The 19,149-nt window shown below is 31.2% G+C and overlaps 1 protein-coding gene across 3 annotated transcripts in view; it reads right to left on the reverse strand.

Moving 5' to 3' along the window:
• Nucleotides 1-19,149, reverse strand: part of CDH19 (cadherin 19) — an 81,571-nt gene that overhangs the window by 18,569 nt on the left and 43,853 nt on the right. For 2 of the 3 annotated variants that reach the window (XM_081262723.1, XM_081262722.1), the window contains 5 exons: nucleotides 18,328-18,492; nucleotides 13,933-14,117; nucleotides 13,145-13,398; nucleotides 8,101-8,222; nucleotides 3,472-3,593 (listed from right to left, as the gene is read on the reverse strand). In XM_081262723.1, coding sequence (XP_081118849.1) covers nucleotides 3,472-3,593; nucleotides 8,101-8,222; nucleotides 13,145-13,398; nucleotides 13,933-14,117; nucleotides 18,328-18,492 — 848 coding nt within the window. The remainder of the gene's footprint in view (nucleotides 1-3,471; nucleotides 3,594-8,100; nucleotides 8,223-13,144; nucleotides 13,399-13,932; nucleotides 14,118-18,327; nucleotides 18,493-19,149) is intronic. The other variant, XM_081262724.1, reaches the window with a different exon arrangement.

The following is a 19,149-nucleotide window of genomic DNA, read 5'->3' on the forward strand; positions in this document are numbered from 1 at the left end:
GTTGTACCAAACATTAGTATTTGAATTTTCTTTTGAAAAGTTCTACCAAGATGTAGACGTTGATATTCTAAGGTTTTTTTTTTCCTTTTTCTTTGTTTTTATTCTTACAAGTGTTCCAATGAATAAAGAAAGAATAATTAAGTTATTTTAATTAAAAAATGTTAATTCTTTTTTTCAATTACTATATGGGTACATTGCAAATTTTTAAAAAGTTAAGACACTATGGAAACAGTGATATATGTTTTGAACTTTGTCAAGATATTTCATCATTAAAACAATTATTTCATCATTGCTCATAATTTTTTCAAATGTGCTTCTAAAGAGTTATAACATTTCAAAACTTGTACGATGAAAGGCCTACCAGAATGGTAAAAATGAAATAAATTTTCACCATAATATTCTTCTTTTAATTGTGTTGCTCCTAGTATTAATTTAACTCTCAAAGAGATTTAAAAGAAGACTTGCACACTATCATTTTAGTTTGATTTGAGCTTTCATTGTAAGAAGTTAAAACTTCAGATATTTTTTTTATTTTATCATAAGCACAGGGAAAAGAAAACTGAGAGGGGAAGACATTTCACACATTTTAAGTCAATCAGAATATGAATACCAAATAGAAACTAACACTGTAGGCTCAGGACACTGGTAAAGTTTACCATGAAAGCAAAGATGCAGATTATGAGACTTCAGGTGAAGTTATACCATTTAACTTTTCTCAAATTAAAAACTGTATCTTATCCATATAATTATACTAAGTTAAACAGTATAATTATATGGATAAGATACAATTTAGTGATCATCCTATAAGTCATTAAACAAGAAGGATTTCATTACAAAATATCTTGTTTTGAGCCATTCTGTTTTGCTAAACGTTAAGTGGGATATTCACTTCAGTCTGTGGCCCAAAGCCACCTATGAGCATGGTGTCACTGTCACTAAGTGGTACCCTCATTCTCAAAAAAATGTGATTACTCCTATTTTTTATAAATACACTGACTTCTGAGTTGTAGCTTATGAACCAGAATCTTGGAAAAGAATGTGTCATCCACTCAGGTGGTAGAGCTACACATGAACTCCAATGCAATAAAAAAGGAAAACCCAATCTATCAAATGTATATTTCTCATTTTCACATGGTGCAAAAGTAGAAAAGGGTTACTATTAACATAGCTATTTATAATTTTTATTGTAAACAACAATAGAGGAGTTATAATAAAAAATACAATGTGGTCATTAGAATCACCCGTCTTTAGTCAACAAATATTTATCAGCCAAATCTAATACTCTGGCCTAGACCCCAAGCCTCCAATGTGTAAGTTATGCTGTCTTCCCAAGTCTTCTGCTCAGTGATCTTGGCTCAGCTGAAAGCACTGAAAATGCAGATTTACTTGGTAAATGACTTACCACCTGGGGCATCATAGTTATATAGAAAATGAAGTATATTAAACCACTTTTTAAAATTTTTAGAAATAGGTTTCCTTATAAAGGTGACAATTTAAATACATTCACAGCTATTTTGAAATTATTGCAATATGAGTTATATATTTTAAAATCCTAACATACTGCATATTTCAAAAAACTAGAAAAAAATCTTGTCATTTTCACCATGAAGAAATAATAAATGTTTGAAGACATATGTGTTTAACCTAATTGAAGCATAAAGTGATATTAATTAATAAGCACATTTTTTTGTACAATGAATCAAAATGCATTCTACTGTCATATATACTTAACTAAAATAAATAAATAAATTAATAATAATAATAAAAAAAGACATAGACCACCACACTACCAGCATGTAAACTACAAAAAGTAGCCTTCTTTTTTTTTCTTTCTTTTTTTTCTTTTTTTTTATGTTTTTTTTTTGTTTGTTTTTTTGGGGTTTTTTTTGTTTTTTTTTTCTTTAAAAAAAGTTGCCTTTAAAACATTCTCTAGTATTTCAAAATAGTTAACAGATACTCTTTTATTCTTAATATTGTTGGGAAAATATATTAAAAACACATATTAAAAACAAAAAAAAATTAGAGAATCATAAAAAATGAGCACATTTTTAATGTTTTAGGTACCAATTAAAAATATTTTTTCAATTAAAAATTTTAACTAAAAAGTTGAAATATGTAACTTTAAAATTTAATTGTACTTACAATCATTGTAAAATATGATGTATGTTCAGTGCATAAATTTAATATGTATTGATTAGAAAATTGCAAGCTATGTTGATATTTTCAAATTATTTAAATTTTGAGGAAACAGATTTACTATATTTAAAGAATCATTAATTAGATGTAAACTAGTTAAAGTGATTTTTCGAAGTTCATTAATATATTTGTCTTTCTGTTTAAGAAATCAGACATGTTTAAAATGTTTGAAAATATCAAAATTTATGTACAGCATATAAATTACAAGTGAAATAATCCACTTATAATATAATTTTTTTAAAAAATAATGTAAGCCTAGTTTCCTTGGGAATTGTGAGTTCCAGTACATTTGCATTCTTTTCTTATTTTATTTTAATGATCTCTACCAGTCTACACATATGTCCCTGATGTCTAAATTTGTTAAATTTTATATTTCTGGGCAGTATAGCACAAGGGAGAAACTCAGAACTTTTGTATCTTCCACTTTCTCAAAAACTATGGGTTTTAACCCATAAAAAATGAATAAATTTAAAAGGTTATTTGCATATTTATAATCATGTATTTAAAAAAATATATGCTTAAAATTACAAGATTTCAGATTTTCAGGATAAAATGGTTCAAGCATAAACATAATTGAACATAGTTCACTTAACAGTTTAAAAACCATTAACAATTTCCAGTATCTTATGGGTGAAAAATGAATAACAATTATGATGTACCTATGTCTTAAGATATTCCTATCTGCTACTGTATTAGAAAATTAAAAGTAAAACATAAGGTTGGTTACTACTCCTGATTGGTAAAAAATGTAATTCCTGCTTTTGCAAAATACAAACGGTCTCCAATTCGCTTCATTGAGAAATTTAATGTTATTTAGAATATATTGATTTCTGTATTTCTGAAAGTAAGACTATAAAATTTTTGGAAATTAGGGGCCATTTGAAAAATAAGCTATGGTATGTATCATACAGAGTGTCTTTAGAAATTTTTAAAATAAAATAATCTTTGTTTTTAGAAATTTTTTAAATAAAAAGAAGCATATACTATTATGTTTAGCACAAAACAGAAACATGTAATTAAGATAATTAAAGTGTCTATGAGAGCATTTCAAAGTGGGATAAGTATATATCAAAATCTATGTACAGCATATAAAATATTAATCATGTCTAATATGTGAAATATAGAATCACTATAGTATAATATATATATATATATATATATATATATATATAATATCATATGAATATTAGTATTATACGTGATACGGTCATTATGTATAGTATATAAAACAGTGATGTGTTACTCAGACTTCGGTAATTTAGGAAGCTTTCTTACCTGACCAGAGTCTGCATTTTCACACACATAAGTCTCATAGTATTCAGAGAACTCAGGAGCGTGATCATTGACATTTAGAACTTGTAAGTACACAGGAACTGAAGAAATCTGTTGAACATTGTCTACAAGTTGAATAATACACAATGAAAAAATGAGTATAATAATGTCTTATAATCATGAAAAATTGCCTTCAAGACTATATAGTATATTTCTTTTTTTTTTTCACTTGAAAAACCAAAGAACCAGATCTCTATATGAGGACAGGACTGCAGATGATTCATGTATTTTTCAACAATATAGCCAAGGAAAATTTCTATTTCACACATTCTCCCCAAGCAATATTTACTAAGTGTCTTTCACTGGATGTTGGTCATAGTGGGAAAATAGTAAGTATAAGGACAGCTTGCTTCATTCCTGTAATTGCTGTTAGTATTTATATAAACACACCTAATTCTGATGAATGTAGGTATTGTTAATTTCCCTGACTTCACTGACAGAAGATTGAGAAACCATTTACCATTCAGTATTGCCTGAGATTTCAGTTAATGTAGAAATATTTGTTTAAGAATATACAAGGTAAGCTGGGCACAGTGGTGTATGATGTAATCCTGGGAGGCTGAGGCAGGAGGATTGCAAGTTCAAAGCCAGCCTGAGCAACTTATCGATGCTCTAAGCAACTGAGCAAGACCTTATCTCTAAATAAAATATAAAAAGTGCTGGGGATGAAGCTCAGTGGTTAAGCGCCTCTGGGTTCAATCCCCAAAATATATACCAATCAATTCTCTTAATCACTAAAATTTAGGTGCACCTTTTAAAAACAAAAATTGTTTTTTTAAATGGAATGTTCCAGAATGTACAATAATTTTAAAATTATATTTTATTTTAAAAATAAATATAATATTTTAAAAATATTGATACTTCTATTTCAGATGATCAATTTCAACATTGATGATTTTGTATATAAATTATATATCTACTTTTATTAAATCTCATGTTTTAATTTTTTTCCTTAAATTCAACCTGAAGCCTTACTGTTTTTCTCAGGAGAATTCAAACATTTCCAATTCTTTTCCTTTGTTCTTATGTTATCTGCATTTATATTCCTTATTTTCAAATATATAAGTATAACTGAAAAATAAATGTATTTTGGTTTTATTGTTTCAAGAATTTTTTTTCTTTTCTTTTTTTCCTCCTGGTATCACGATTGAATCCAAGGGAGCTTAACCACTGAGCCACATCCCCAGCCAAGAAAATTGTTTTTTAAGAGAATTTCTAGCATATTTTGGCAAGACAAGCCCAAAGTCTTTAAAACATATTTGGTATTTAATTTTTTTTAAATCCCTTGAATCATTTTAGTATTACTAGATACATGTTTCACTCACTTGAGAACATAGGAGAAACAACATATTGGAGAGAAATGAGACACCTCAGAGAGTAGTGACGGGAATTTGGCTAAATGTTCTCATAAATTGTTCAAGTTTGGTTCTAAGGAAGCCACACAATGGAGGCTAATTGAGACCCTACATTTGAGTCATTCATACAAATAAAAGAATTTAAATATAATTGTCTTGCAAGTTTAAAAATGGAAAAATGTGACTGGTGAAGAGTATAGTGTTTATATTTAATTTAGAAAACACTGAGTGAAACACATACTTTCTTTCATTTGCTCTATTAATATGGGAAAATGTAGCATAGGATTAAGACAACAGGCTTTGGAATCTGATATAATTGTGATTGTTCTATCCATTTATCACTGAGGGTGGGAAAGCAAATTACAGAGGCTGCAGTTTTGTGTGTGTGTGTATGTGTGTGTGTGTATGTGTTTGTGTGTGTGTGTGTGAAATTCAAATAATATTGACCTCAAATTTTACTGTGAATTTTAAAATGATGTTACATAAAATAGTTTAACAAATCGCTGAGATGTTAATCTGTAAAATACTTAATAAAATGTTTATAATATGCAGTTTCACAGAACTCAATCTTTTTAGCCACTAACTATAATTTTTATAAATTAATATGTGAAAATGTGATTCAGAAGTGACAAGATGAAGACATTTTCCCTGATGTGCCTCAAATGATTCCCAGTTTCTGTTATCATTGCTGTTTGGTTATTTTCTTCAACATACACAGCATTATAATATCTATAGTTTCTAGTGTAAGCCATTGGAATATGTCATCTTTTAAACTATAAATTTTATGTTCTATTAACTGAATAATGTACATTACCACACACATATGTAAACATGTGAATTATGCAGAGCATATGGAGCTATTTCTTAATGCTGTAGGGGCTGTGGGTCAGTTGGGGAACAGATGCAGCTTAGGAGCTGAAGTCTTGTCTGAGTACCTGCATTGTACTGTGCTGGTCTTTAAATATTTTAATATCACCCTTGAACAGAATATATGATGACATAATTATAGTGTTTATCAGATTAGTACTTTATTCATAGTACATATGTAAACATACAAGTGTTGAAGTAACGACTTTTGTGGATAGCAGGTATCTTATAACTCAAAGATATGTATTATTGTTTTTGTTTTGTTTTACAATGCTGAACCAAAAAATGCTTAGATAATTTTCCAATAGGGATCTTCTATCATAGAAAGGCATTTGTCTGATAAAAAAGTAATTATATAGCTAATTTGATAGTATATAATTAAATTATCTGGCAATTTTTGTTGCATTCATTTATTTTTTTGATTCTTTTTATTCATACAAGATTAGAGCATTTTATATCTAAAAGTACAAACTATAAATTTTAAAGAGTTTTCCTTCTAGTAATTCACATTATGGTACATCTAAGTTAAGAAAAGAAATTATATATTCTTATAAGCATTATATTAACATACAAAATAAGCTTAAATAGAAAACATTTCTATACATTCAATAAATTTTGATCATCTAATAGCTGAGAGCAATTTTATAGAGAAACATATTTTTTTGAGGAGTCTAGTCTTCCCTCGAACTGATTTGGATTCTTTTTTTTTTAACAATAGCTTTGTAGAGAGTTGACATTATGAAAAATTTGTTCTCAGAAATAAATACGCATTGAATAAAAGCTTCTTGCTCTCGGAATAAACACCTTTGTGCTTCCTGACAGGAAAAGCCTTGGCATTTCTTCTGCAGCAGCAGGCATTTGTTCCATTGGAACATTTGCTCCTCATCCCTTATTGTTTAGTTAGACAGAAAATTCAAATCCTGACCCAAGTCCTGCTGCAACATTTCTGCAGAGTTATTCAACATATTGCAAAAAAAAAAAAAAAAAAAAAAAAACATGTGAGAGCACTTTCCACTTTGCCGTATCACCTGCAGCTGTTCAATAACATGAGGAATAAGGTAGACTAAGGTTTAAAGCCTCAAAGAAATACAAAAAAGTGAATAAGATCGTTAAAATTCTATGTAAAATCGATTATAAGAAAGGATGCCTTCAAGAACATCTCAAATTCACAGCTTCACTCCTGTGCTGTACTACAGTATTACACTAAATTCATGTGCCAAATAATGGCGATGATTTTGACAGTCTTTCCTATTGTGTTGTATTTATTCCTTTATGCTTTGTGTCAGATGATTGAATAACCGATTCACTCATAATATTATGGACACTTTTCAAATGGTAAATTGGTATTATTTTACCCACTTTTATACCTTAACAATGAAATCATCTGCTTTTCGATGAAATAAACAAGCAGACAACTGGTCATTAATGATTAGTAAGATCTGACCATCAGTTCAACTGCAAATGTAAGTTTAGTTAACAAATGGACCACTCTTTTTGGGATATGCAGACAGCTGATGAATATGATTTGTATCCTCCATATTCTGTATTATAATAATATTGAACTATGATTCATGTTAAATGTCTAAATTGTAAAAGAATTAACACTCACATTTTATCCTAAACACAGGAAAAAACAGAGGCATTCCGATTTGCTTTCTGGAAGATTTACTTGTAAACTGATAGACTAAACTAGTTATGTTTGAACTAAACAAATATAAATCATTATAAACCTAAAACTTTAGTTCAAACCTTATAGTTTTACTATTATTTTCATAAAGCAGCATATAAAACTAATTAAGTACTTCTCTAAATTGACAATCTGGAGAACCAATACCATGAATTGAGTGCTACAGTTGGCTACCTGAAACAGTCTTTTCAGATGAATGTTTTTAGAAATTACATAAGATTTTCCTTTTTTAATTAAAATGATAATATAAAAATAAACTCACACAGAATATATGTTCAAAAACTTGTAGAAATGTGTTTTTTGTTTTTAATTATTGAAATGAAAATACTTCAATGCATATGATTGTCAGGGTATAAAATTTCAGGTTTTATATGTTGTGTTTCCTCCAAATTATCTTTGCATTAAACATTATTTATTGTTATATAATAAGTAAAAACAGTTTAGAAAATACTTAGTGGTAACATTTTAAGAAAGCTTTAATAGAAATGAATACATAATAATTTATGATCAAATAATATATATGTATGTAACCTTACATATCTAACATCATTTAACTACAAATTTCAACAACATTTAAAAATAGCTCTGTCCTCAGGTGTATGGATAATGCAATGTCATTAAGACCACCGTGATGAAATATATGGTTTCCAAATTAGTACTTACATCTTTCTGTGGCTGTGACACTTAGGTTGTACCACGCGTTGATCTCCCGGTCAAGTGTGCTAGTGGCAATGATTGTGCCATTGTTACTGATAGTGAACTCTTGACTTCCAGTAATAGAATATCTGCACCAAGAGAAAAGACCCCCCTTGTATCATCATATTTGCTGTATCACATTGATATATAACATGGCTTTATGCCACCAGGTAAATTATTAAAAGCATACTCTGCATAGCTTATGAGATGCCGGTTTTAAAAATGGCACATTCACATATTTAGTGAACTCAGCAGTCATAGGAAAAAGAAACTAATACAGCTTTACATTTAAATTGGTGTATGCTAAATCTGAACACACATAACTCATTATCAAACCCAAGAGAGGATTTTAATATGTATATGACATGGTTAAAAAGAAATACCCTGCCCTCCCCTGCAAAAAAATTTTGTGAGATACAGAGAAGTAAAAGTAAGTAGTAGAAATGAGTGACTGTGAACCTTTTCTTTTTTTCTTTCTTTCCTACACTAGATCTACGGCATGAGAATCTGCGTATGATATTATAATTACTTAATTACTATCATACAAAAGTTACTTTTGTCCATTTAAATAAAAAATTCAATAGGACTTGATAAAAATAACTTCTTTTAGGTAGCAGATTGACCTTTAATTTTATTCCAGAATTATATAATATTTCAAGTTCCAGAAATATCCTAGATCCACTGTCCTTTACTTTGGGGATGCACATATTGATTAATGTACAATGGAGCACACATGAAAGGAAGTCAAGGTGCAAAATATGTCACGCGAAAGTCTGCAAAATTATCTCAAATCTACAATGAAAGAAGCCTTGAAGTTCTCGGCATGTCTCATCAGCTTGCAAATGATGAATAATGAAAAGTAAAGTAAAATACCATGTGGTTTCAATGACGGCTTCTCACTGTGCATATATTCCTGAATATTTCCATGAGACTTCAGTGAGATTTGCCATAATTGTGGCAAAGATGAGAATAATTTAATCTTGAATTGACAGATTTCTAAAAATATTATACTAATTTTTATCATGGTGTTCAAGAAAGAATTAAAATAGAAATTAGAATGAAGACTTAGAGGAGTTAAGTTTTAAATATATTTAAACATTCAGAAGCATTTTATTTAAATAACTACAAGTGATCATATTTCCCACTGAATATATTTGTCAGCAAAATTAAAGAGGATTTTAACAGTTGATATTTTGTATTAAATATCCCATTTTGTTTCTGGAAACACCACTGCAACTAAAACCCACTAAAAGTTTGATAAGGAGTTATAAATTCTTATAAATTAGTAGATAATGAATAGATCTAGATCCCATTGACAAATTAAAATGGAATAAAATCATATGTGATCCCCTAGGAAGATTGGATAATAGTATGTGATTTAAGCAATGATATGTAATATGAATTATTTTCCTTATTTTTTTCTAGAGCCACCGATTCTGATTATATAGATTTTTTTTTCTTTCTCACATCATCTTCACCAGATGAAATCTCCTTGGCCTTGAGATAAATTGCAGCTAATCAAATTTTATATGTGGATGCATTTTCCTTTTACAACATTTTTTAAATTAGGAGAAAATATCAGAAAACTAATCAATAGTAAATTATTTTATTTTGGTTTGTACTATCCTCCTCTCAGTTACACTGGCAATGTTCTCACTAATTCAATTAAATGCATATTTTTAAATAACTTAAGTCTCATAGGACTGTTGTCAACAGTACAAATTTTCCCTTATGCCTCTCACCCAGATTCTGCTTCTAAATTGCTGTGTATGACCATAATGTTATTATTATTTCAAGATAAATTAAATGCTCTACTTTTATTAAATAAAATACAAACTGTAGTATTGGATTTCACCAGTCACTCCACTAATGTTCTTTTCCCTTATTCATAGTCCTGTCTGGGATTATGTAGTGCATTTTTTTTCCATGTCACTTTAGTCCCCTCCACAGTGTATCAATGTCCTTGTTTGGTATGCCCTTTAGTGTATGGGAAAATATTAGTTGGTGATTTTATACAGTGCCTGTCAAATGTCGGTATCTGTCTAAGTCTTTCTCGTGATCAGATAAAATGGGCCTGAAAGTTACAGAGGTATCAATCTTGTCTTAGTAATTGTAATATTAGCTGTGACTCTTGATCAAAGTATCTGCCAGGGTTCTTCACTGTAAAACTACTATGTTTTTGTAATTATTAAAGATTTCAGGAAGATATTCTGAAAACATTTGGTTTCTTTTTATATATTAACCTACTGATTTCAGTATCCATGTATAAATAATGACCACAATATTACCACTTTATTTTGCTAATGTTGATATCTATTCCTTTGATTATGCATTTATTAATTACAATTATTTTACAAGTGATTAAAAATGTGCCTCTTTATTTATCTTCATCAGTATCTATTCATGAGAATTGTTTCCAGTGATTCAAACTAAAACTCATCATACAAACCAAATATTTTAATTCATTTTTTGTTCAAATACTCAGTTTTGGACATTGGGTATTAATTACAGCATGGTTTCTTGGCCCTTTCAACACACTCCTATTCTTCCATTCTTTTATGGCTTCTTCCTTACATTTTTAGAATCACAATGTTCTCCCTGCAATAACTGTGGATTCAACCAATTCTCCAGTCAGTCTCATTTCTTTTGATTGGAGAAGAGTATTTTAAGCAAGATCTGGGTGCAACAGTCTCCATTACTTCTTGTGATTCCTTTATTTTAAGCCCCCTGAGTAAATATCAAGAGCAAATATATGTATGCATATCTGTGGTAAAAAAACAAACCTACCTTTATTATCATATTTATTATATATACATATATAGAAAGACAGTTATTCCTTCACATATGTGGATTCATGTCAGTGTAGTCAACCAACTATGTATCAAATGCATTTGGAAAATGTGTGTTTGTACTGAGTATGTACAAGTTTTTCATTATTTTCTAAACAACACAGATAACAACTATTTAAGTAACATTTACATTGTATAAGGTATTATAAGTAATTAAGAGATGACTTAAATAATATCAGAGAACATGCAGAGTTTACATGTGAATATTATGGCATTTTATATAAACTTCAGAGACTTTAGAGACCAAAGATATTGTATCCCTGGGAGTTCTGGAAGGAATCTCCCAGGATATTGATGGATTTCTGCATTTAGAAGGCTTTAGTGTGTACTGAGACATGAGATTCCAATCCTACACCATGGTGTTCATGTAAGGATTTTCCCATTTCTTTTCTGTATCCTCTTCCTTTGGCTATAGCAGACTTGTTCTCATTATCTGCAGTGTTTTTACGTATTCGTTCAACCCTAGTTTATGTTACATGTATCACTGCAATTACTAAACAGTCATATAAAAACAACAATTCACATGCTGAGCACATTATTTGTTTTTATTTATATATTACAATTAAAATACTATTTCCCAAATCACTTGGTTATATTTCTATATTTACCTCTTTAATTTTCTTATGTTACTTAATTACAATACAGCAAAATACACTTACAGTAGTTTGCATCATATTGGAATATGTCCAAATTCTTCTTGATATTTCCAAAATTTACATGTATTCACTTCTTTAGATAGAGAGTCCCTTGAATTTGGAGAATTGAAAACTTGTGTCCACCATCTTGGTGATGACCTAGAACAATTTGATCACTCCCTCTTTCTCTGCATTACCTTTGTATTCAACCATTTCACAGGTTTTATCTTTTAGTTTTAGTTTCAGGTTTTGATCCATTTGTCCAAAACATGTTATGTGTCATTAAAATAATGTTTCAGTTTGGGGAGTTTATGAATAAAACTGCTATATATTTCTGCCTACAGTGCTTCATGTCAATACAAGTGCACGGTAGGTGAGTTGGATCCACCTAAACACCACAAATTGAGTGGCTAAATATGGCTGAAATTTATTCTCTGAGTCCTGAGAACTCAGAGTCCAAAAATCAAGTGCCATCAAGGAATCATTCCTTGCCAGATGCTGCCATTGTGCTCTGGCCACCCTCCCCTCCTAAACTTGTAGATACCCTCCCTCAATCTCTGCTTCCCTGGTCATCTGTTTCCCCCATTTCTGCTTCCATTGTCACTTGTCTGTCACCCATCCTTGTGCCTAAGTCTTCCTATCAGGACATCAGCCTTATTGGATTCAAGGCCCACACTCCCGCCCTCTGACCTTCTCCTAACTATTCATCACTTCGACTTCGACCAGTCTCCCCCATTCAGGCTACATTCTGATGTAGTTTGTTGGACCCAACATCATCTTTTGGAGACATAATTAAACTCAGAACATTGCACTGTCATTATTCCTGAACCAGTGCCTGAGAGGAGGATTTCTGGGGCTTCTGATAAGTGTATGTAAAACTTTAAAATAATCTTGTATTCTTCTATTTTGAGAAAACTCTTCTATGTGGAAATTAGGGGAGAAGGTAAGAAGAAATACACACAATTGTTTATTTTCTTATCCAATCAGACTATAACTCATACTTTGAATAAAAGAAAAAGAAAATCACAACATAATAACTAAAAGGAGACTATTTTAATATATAACAAGCATGTTATATCTGATTGTACCATGAAAATTTATTTCTAAACCATTGTATTTATATCACTTGCTCCTGTTTACTTCTTCACTTTTTGCATGGCATTTCAATTAAGTAGAATTTAAATGAACCACATATCAATGAAAAGTAATTTTTCTCTGACTTGGTATAGAAAAGGGTTTCATTTCCCACCCCCTACACTCTGATTAAGAGTGCATCAACTGCACTGAATTTTTGTTGGTGATTATCTATTTCTTGCATACATTTGTAATCTCCTATTTTACTGCATCTTAAGCAACATTAAGGATCCCTCTGTTAACTAATTCAATTAAATTGGTACAAATTCATTTAAAAAAAACATGCAGAGAAACATAGGTGAGCTGTTTCCTTGCTTACATTAGAGTTAAACTTTATTTTCATACTAATTGAGTGACTTATTAATGTAAAGCTGACATTCTAGACTGACTTACCTGATGGGCGATTTCCTTTGATCTGGATCTATGGCAGATACTGTGCCTACAAAAGCTCCATGTGGATTTTCTTCCAAAATTTCAAATATATAAGTTGGGAGGAGGAAAACAGGAGGCTCATCTTCATCCTCCACTCGGACCTTAATGAAAGTGGTGGAGACATCAGCGTGGTAGATCAGGAGCTCCTTGTCCACATGCCGGTTCCTAACTTTGGCTCTAATACCGTAGTGGCTCTGGTGCTCAAAGTCCACCTCCTACAAAGAAAAGCAGCGTACACAGAAGAAATGGCTTCATGAACCCAAGGTATTACTTAGGAAAAAAATGTATTGCTTATTAAATAGCATTTGTTTTTCAGTTAAATTTTACTTTTTATGTAAATGAATTACTATTATATTATCATGACACAGGCTTCGGAAATTTATCTCTTCACAAACTTTATCGTAAAGTGGTTTGAAGTAACTATCTTTTCATCTAGAATTAAAATTATATTTTTATAAGCATACATGTCTTGTGGAGTTGACAAATAATTTCCTGGTATTTAGGATCTTTGTTCAAAAAAATCTCCTTTATTTGAAAACCTTCTTATTTATAACAGTTGTACATATAATTCTAAAAGCTCTATAAAATCTCTTTCATCTCTGAACTCATTTTCCCTTTAAACCATAAATCAAGGGTTCACAATTCAATTACTTAATGAAGCAAAAAACAAACCAGATACACAAAATAACTAAGTTTTTTGTTTTTGTTTTGCATATTCTGAGAAGCAAATAATCTAAAACTATACTTACCTTTTTTAATATAACAATTCCTTCTTGAGTCTCATTATCAGTAACGATGTCAAATGTTTTTGAATCATCCTCTTCAATGCTGTAATCCATTTCTGCATTCTCTCCTATGTCACTATCATATGCCATAATTTTTCCAATAGATGTTCCAATGGGTGCAGATTCAGAGACTGTTAGGCGGTAGAAACCTTTAAAAACAAAATTTCAGATTCTTAGGATAAACAATTAACAAACTCCCAATTATAGCATTCTTTGTGTATGGTGTATAGAAAAATCCCTAGTTGTTCTTCTAGTTACTTTTCTAAATTTCAATCTCTTTCTCTCTTTCTTAGAGTGCATGCATGTTTGGGTATGTGTGTGACTGTGTGTAATATATACACACTTTTTACCTTTATTATAAAATCTGAACTTTTCCTAATAACTTACCTGAGTACCTATCATCATCTCATATATTTTAGTGATATCACCAGTATATATAACTCCAGATACCCATTCATATACACACCTTAAATTCTGTGATTGACTTTTATTGCATACTTTGACCATCACAAATTAAATCTGATAACTTTATTTTCCCATTTTTACTTGAACAATTCTTGATATTTGAAGTTACTTATGAATGTAAGTGTAGATTAAGTTTGGGAGAGACTGAACACATAATAATCTGGTTTTGAGTTTATAAGCTTTGATTACATTAGCCATATTTAAAAAATAAAGAAAAATGGACCCAAAAGAGTTAAAAACTTAATAACAATTTTGGAGCTGAAGATGACTAGATTGATTTAGTCAGATGAAAATGATATCATATATTTAAATTATATAGATGGAATTGTAAATTACTGAATTCATTTCTTAATTTTTTTTTCAGAAGACATGTGCATAAAACTAATAGACTATACCTTACTTAAATTATTATTTTTAAAAATTTAGTTGTCTATGGACCTTTCTTTCATTTATTTAAATGCAATGTGAGGCAAGCACTTTATCACTGAGCTACAACTCCAACCGCCCATTCTTAAATTATTATATGTGATTTATTCTGAAATATAAGAAATAATCCTGGGTGTTTATATTTCAATGAATGAGACTTGAAAATAAAATATTAAAATAAAGCACACGTAATAGAATTATTTAAAGGAATTTTAGGTTCCTTTAGAAGTATACAGCAAGTTACTTAACAGCTTGCATTTTGAGACTATACTTTTATTTAAAGTGGGAGAATAGTTACTTATAAATTGTGAATATATTACTCTTTATTTTTGTTTTCTTTGTTCTTTTATTTTTTAGAGTGAATGTAATGATTTAACTGTAGTTCTTTCCTTATGGGAACATTTTTAAAAATAATTGATTGGATTGTACAAATTAAAGTTCCCAACAATTAATCAAGAGAAAACGACATTAACATACACTTCAAAGCAGATGCTTCAGAATTAAATATTATTGAGTTTATATTAAACCACCAGGTTTTAAAATTAGAAAACAAAAGAATATTTTCTACCATCAGTACTCAGTCTCTGCAGTTTATTTTACATTCAAAAATATTTTTTTCAGCATAAATTCTTAACAAGTCCATATTCTAGTAACTGGGATACAACAAGGTAAAATACATAGAATGATGCTTCCCTCTGCTCATATTAGCAGGAATGAAGCATACAATAAACTGGATACTAAAAAGTACTCCGGCTATGTTGTGGTGGATGGTTTTAAATTCTGATGAAGTGGAAAGAACTCACTGTTGATATGGCTCTTGGTTAAGAACTTAAATAGGGGAAGAAATATCTGAGGACAGAGAAGATGAAAATCCATGTTGATTGCCCCAAGTTGGTTTTCCAGAAAGCAAAGGGTAGAGTGACATAGATGAGGTCTCGGAGGTCCTGAACACGATTGAATGGTGTCAGATCATTGAGGAACACTAGGACCCATTGGTTGATACTAAGGGTGCTGACTTTTCATCTGTGAGATGGGAAGGCATAGAACTGATAAGATGTGACATGCACTTAGCAAGATCATGACAGCTGTGTTGAAATAAACTGAAGGAGGAAGATGGTGAAACTCGAGGGCTAGGTGAGAGCTTATTGCAATAACAGAGACTGATGAAGACAGCACCATGATCCAATGTGGCAGGAAGGAGCAGGTGAGAAGCATCCAGATTGTTTTGAAAGTGAGAAACGAAAAACACCTTCAAAAGATTGAGTTTTTGGTTTGAGAAAGAGAAAAGGACTTCTAAACCTTAACAGAATCTTCTCCTCTTAAAAAGTTGAGTGTGTGTATATGTGTCTTTGCTCACAGAAAAATAAAAATCAGAAGGTATCAGCAAATGTACAGAACTGATCATCAACTCAGCTGAGTAGAAATTAAAATTGAACTGGATTTGGCCCAGTTCAATCTGAGTTGGATCATTAATTCTTCACACCCAGTGGCGTTTGAACTGAATAAATGAGATTTCAGCTTGAGCAATACGGAGCCTGGATTTGTTAATAATTGAGATAAGAAAATCCGTAGGAATAAGAGGAATAGCAGGCAGATGAGATCAGAAGCTCAATAAAGAGAATGTGAGCTTTTAAATGTGTATAACATGTACAAATGAAGATGCTGAGTAGGAAGTTTGATGTCTACCTGTGGAGTTCAAGAGAAAGTTCAGAATGGACATGCAGACTTGGAAGTTGTCAGGCCCAGCAGCAGGCTTTAAAGCCACAGGGTTGATAGCATCAAGGATTAAGGGTTTTGGGAAAATAAGTCCAATGACTTGATCCCAGAAATATATCAAAGTTTAAACTATGTAGAGACTGAAAGTCTGAAGACTGGGAAAAGACCAAAAACCTAACCAATAAAAAATAAAAAGAAAAGGCATGGAGGATGTTACAATGAGCATTCAAATTGTGTCAAAAAGGAATTTTTCAGATCCATGATACTATTATGGAACCACTGCCATTCTTCATTGTTAACCAAAACATTTTTTGCTACATAAATGTTTTGCTTGACAAGTCAGAAGATTTGAGAACCCTAATCCAGACAAGAATTTGCTAAGTTGAGCAGCATCGACATGATTTAGACCTGTGCATTTAGTGTGTACATGCACACTAACAAACCATTCTCCCATATACAACTAATGATTGGGAAACCTGATATGTAAAAATAGATTTAAATGTTGCTAACTTGCTGTGGTTTACTGATTATTCTACTGGAAGGAAATGAGTGAAAGTGACTTCTGTTGAGCCATCAACATAAATATGATTTCACTGGACATTGGGGCATGGGGCAAGTCAGGGAGAAAGGGAGAGAAGAAGAAGATGAAGCAATCAACAGTTTTGTTTCATTTTTCAACAGTCAATAATTAGGACATCATGCTCTGGTTGAATATGTGTGAATAGATACAAACACACACATATACAATTTTATTTGCTTCTTCTTTGTTCTATGTTTAATCATAATTTCTTCTTATGACAGTTGCTCATGCTTTCTGGAAATGTTTTTAAATGTATTTGTGTAGCTAAAACAGAGTCTCCTCAAAAAGATATTTCCTTAAAAAAAGAATTTTCATAAATCTACCTTACATTTATTACTTGAGCGATCAAAGCAAGTATCTTATTCTTGCAACAAAATTGAACAATAAAAATAGTCATTTAAATTATTATTTGGGGTATGCAGAAGAATAATCTCACAAAAGTATCCATGTCCTAATATCTCTGATTCCATAAGTTTACTACCTACAGCCGCAAAAGTGAATAAAAGCTACAGATGGAATTCAAGCTGCTAATCCGCTGGCGCTGGCTTTTCAATGGAGAGCTTATTGTGATTTATCTAAGCATGCCCAACATAATCATACAACTTCTGAAAAGTGGAAAAAGGGGCAAAAGGTTTGGGCAGAGAGATGTCAGTGTGAGATGTACTTGATAGGGTTGGCTGCTTGATTCTGAGACAGGCAGACTATGTCGAGAACCAGAAGGAGGCATCCAGGAGTTGAGTGTCCCCCAGCTAACAGGCATCAAAGAATCAGGGACTCCCTTCGTAAAACACACAAAACTAATTTCTGCCAACACTCAAGTGAACAAGGTTGTGGACTCTCCCCTGGAGTTTACAGGAGTGGGGAGAGCCCCATCTACACCTTAATCACAGCCTGGTGACCACCCATACCAACTGTTTTTTAAGATAATCAGTTTGTTTTAAGCCATGAAGTTTGTCACAGCTTGTTACAGCAGTAACAGAACACTGACATTCTACTCCTTCATTTGTATTTGACTTCTCACAGTAACGGAAATTATACCTTAGAACAATCATCACCTTCATTTTATGTAATCCTTGTGGTGAATCAGTGCTTTTAGAATGCAAACTCCAACATCTGTTTATATTCAACACGCTTGCATTTCTATAATAATGATTACAGGTGTTTCTACTTACTTTCCTTAAATACTGGCTTATTGTCATTAATATCTGAAAGTTTAATTAGTACACTTGTTGTTCCAGACAGTGCTCCAGGCTGGCCAATCATATCTTTGGCTTGAATAATTACCCAGTATTCATCTTGTAGTTCTCTGTCAGTTTTGGAAGATATTCTTATGACTCCTTTAAAAATACAAAATAATTCCAGTTTTCATTTCATTATTTATCATACCATCTTCCTAGTTAAATACTTAAACAGTCTCCCATACAGTAATTCTCTTTCTATCTGCTGAATCATTAAACTGAGCTGTCTACATTATTTAGATGTTTGCATTTGATATGCACATGTACACATTCCCAGCCTCTCTGGTAAACCATTCATTATCTGCTGCTTCTGCCTGACATTACCTCAAAGACCAATAATAATAATGGTTTTAACACCAACTCTGCTTCCAGTCTAGAGTGGCCAATGCTAAAAACACTGGTAGATCATTAGTAAACTACATGTTGGTCTAGGAGTTTCAACTCTGCCATGCTATGAAACCCTGTTATATATTCCCCATACCCTGCAATGTCCTTCCCATCTCTCTTCTACTAGGCCACGGGGTCATTTCAGCCTTCTGGATTCAGATACTCTACCTTGACCATGCAGTCTAAAGTTTTACTTCCTTTCTTTGTCTAACGGAATCCTTTGTTTCACTTTAGAGTTATTCACCTGTTCAAAGTATGTATTTACGAATAACCACACTTAATGCCTATTTATAAGTATCAAGAGAGAAAAGTCCATGTTCAAGTTTGCTTTATGTTATTGTTATGCTACAGTATCAAACCTCTAAAAAT

Source organism: Spermophilus citellus, assembly GCF_964194105.1.
Source record: "Spermophilus citellus genome assembly, chromosome: 12".
Classification (NCBI taxonomy): domain Eukaryota; kingdom Metazoa; phylum Chordata; class Mammalia; order Rodentia; family Sciuridae; genus Spermophilus; species Spermophilus citellus.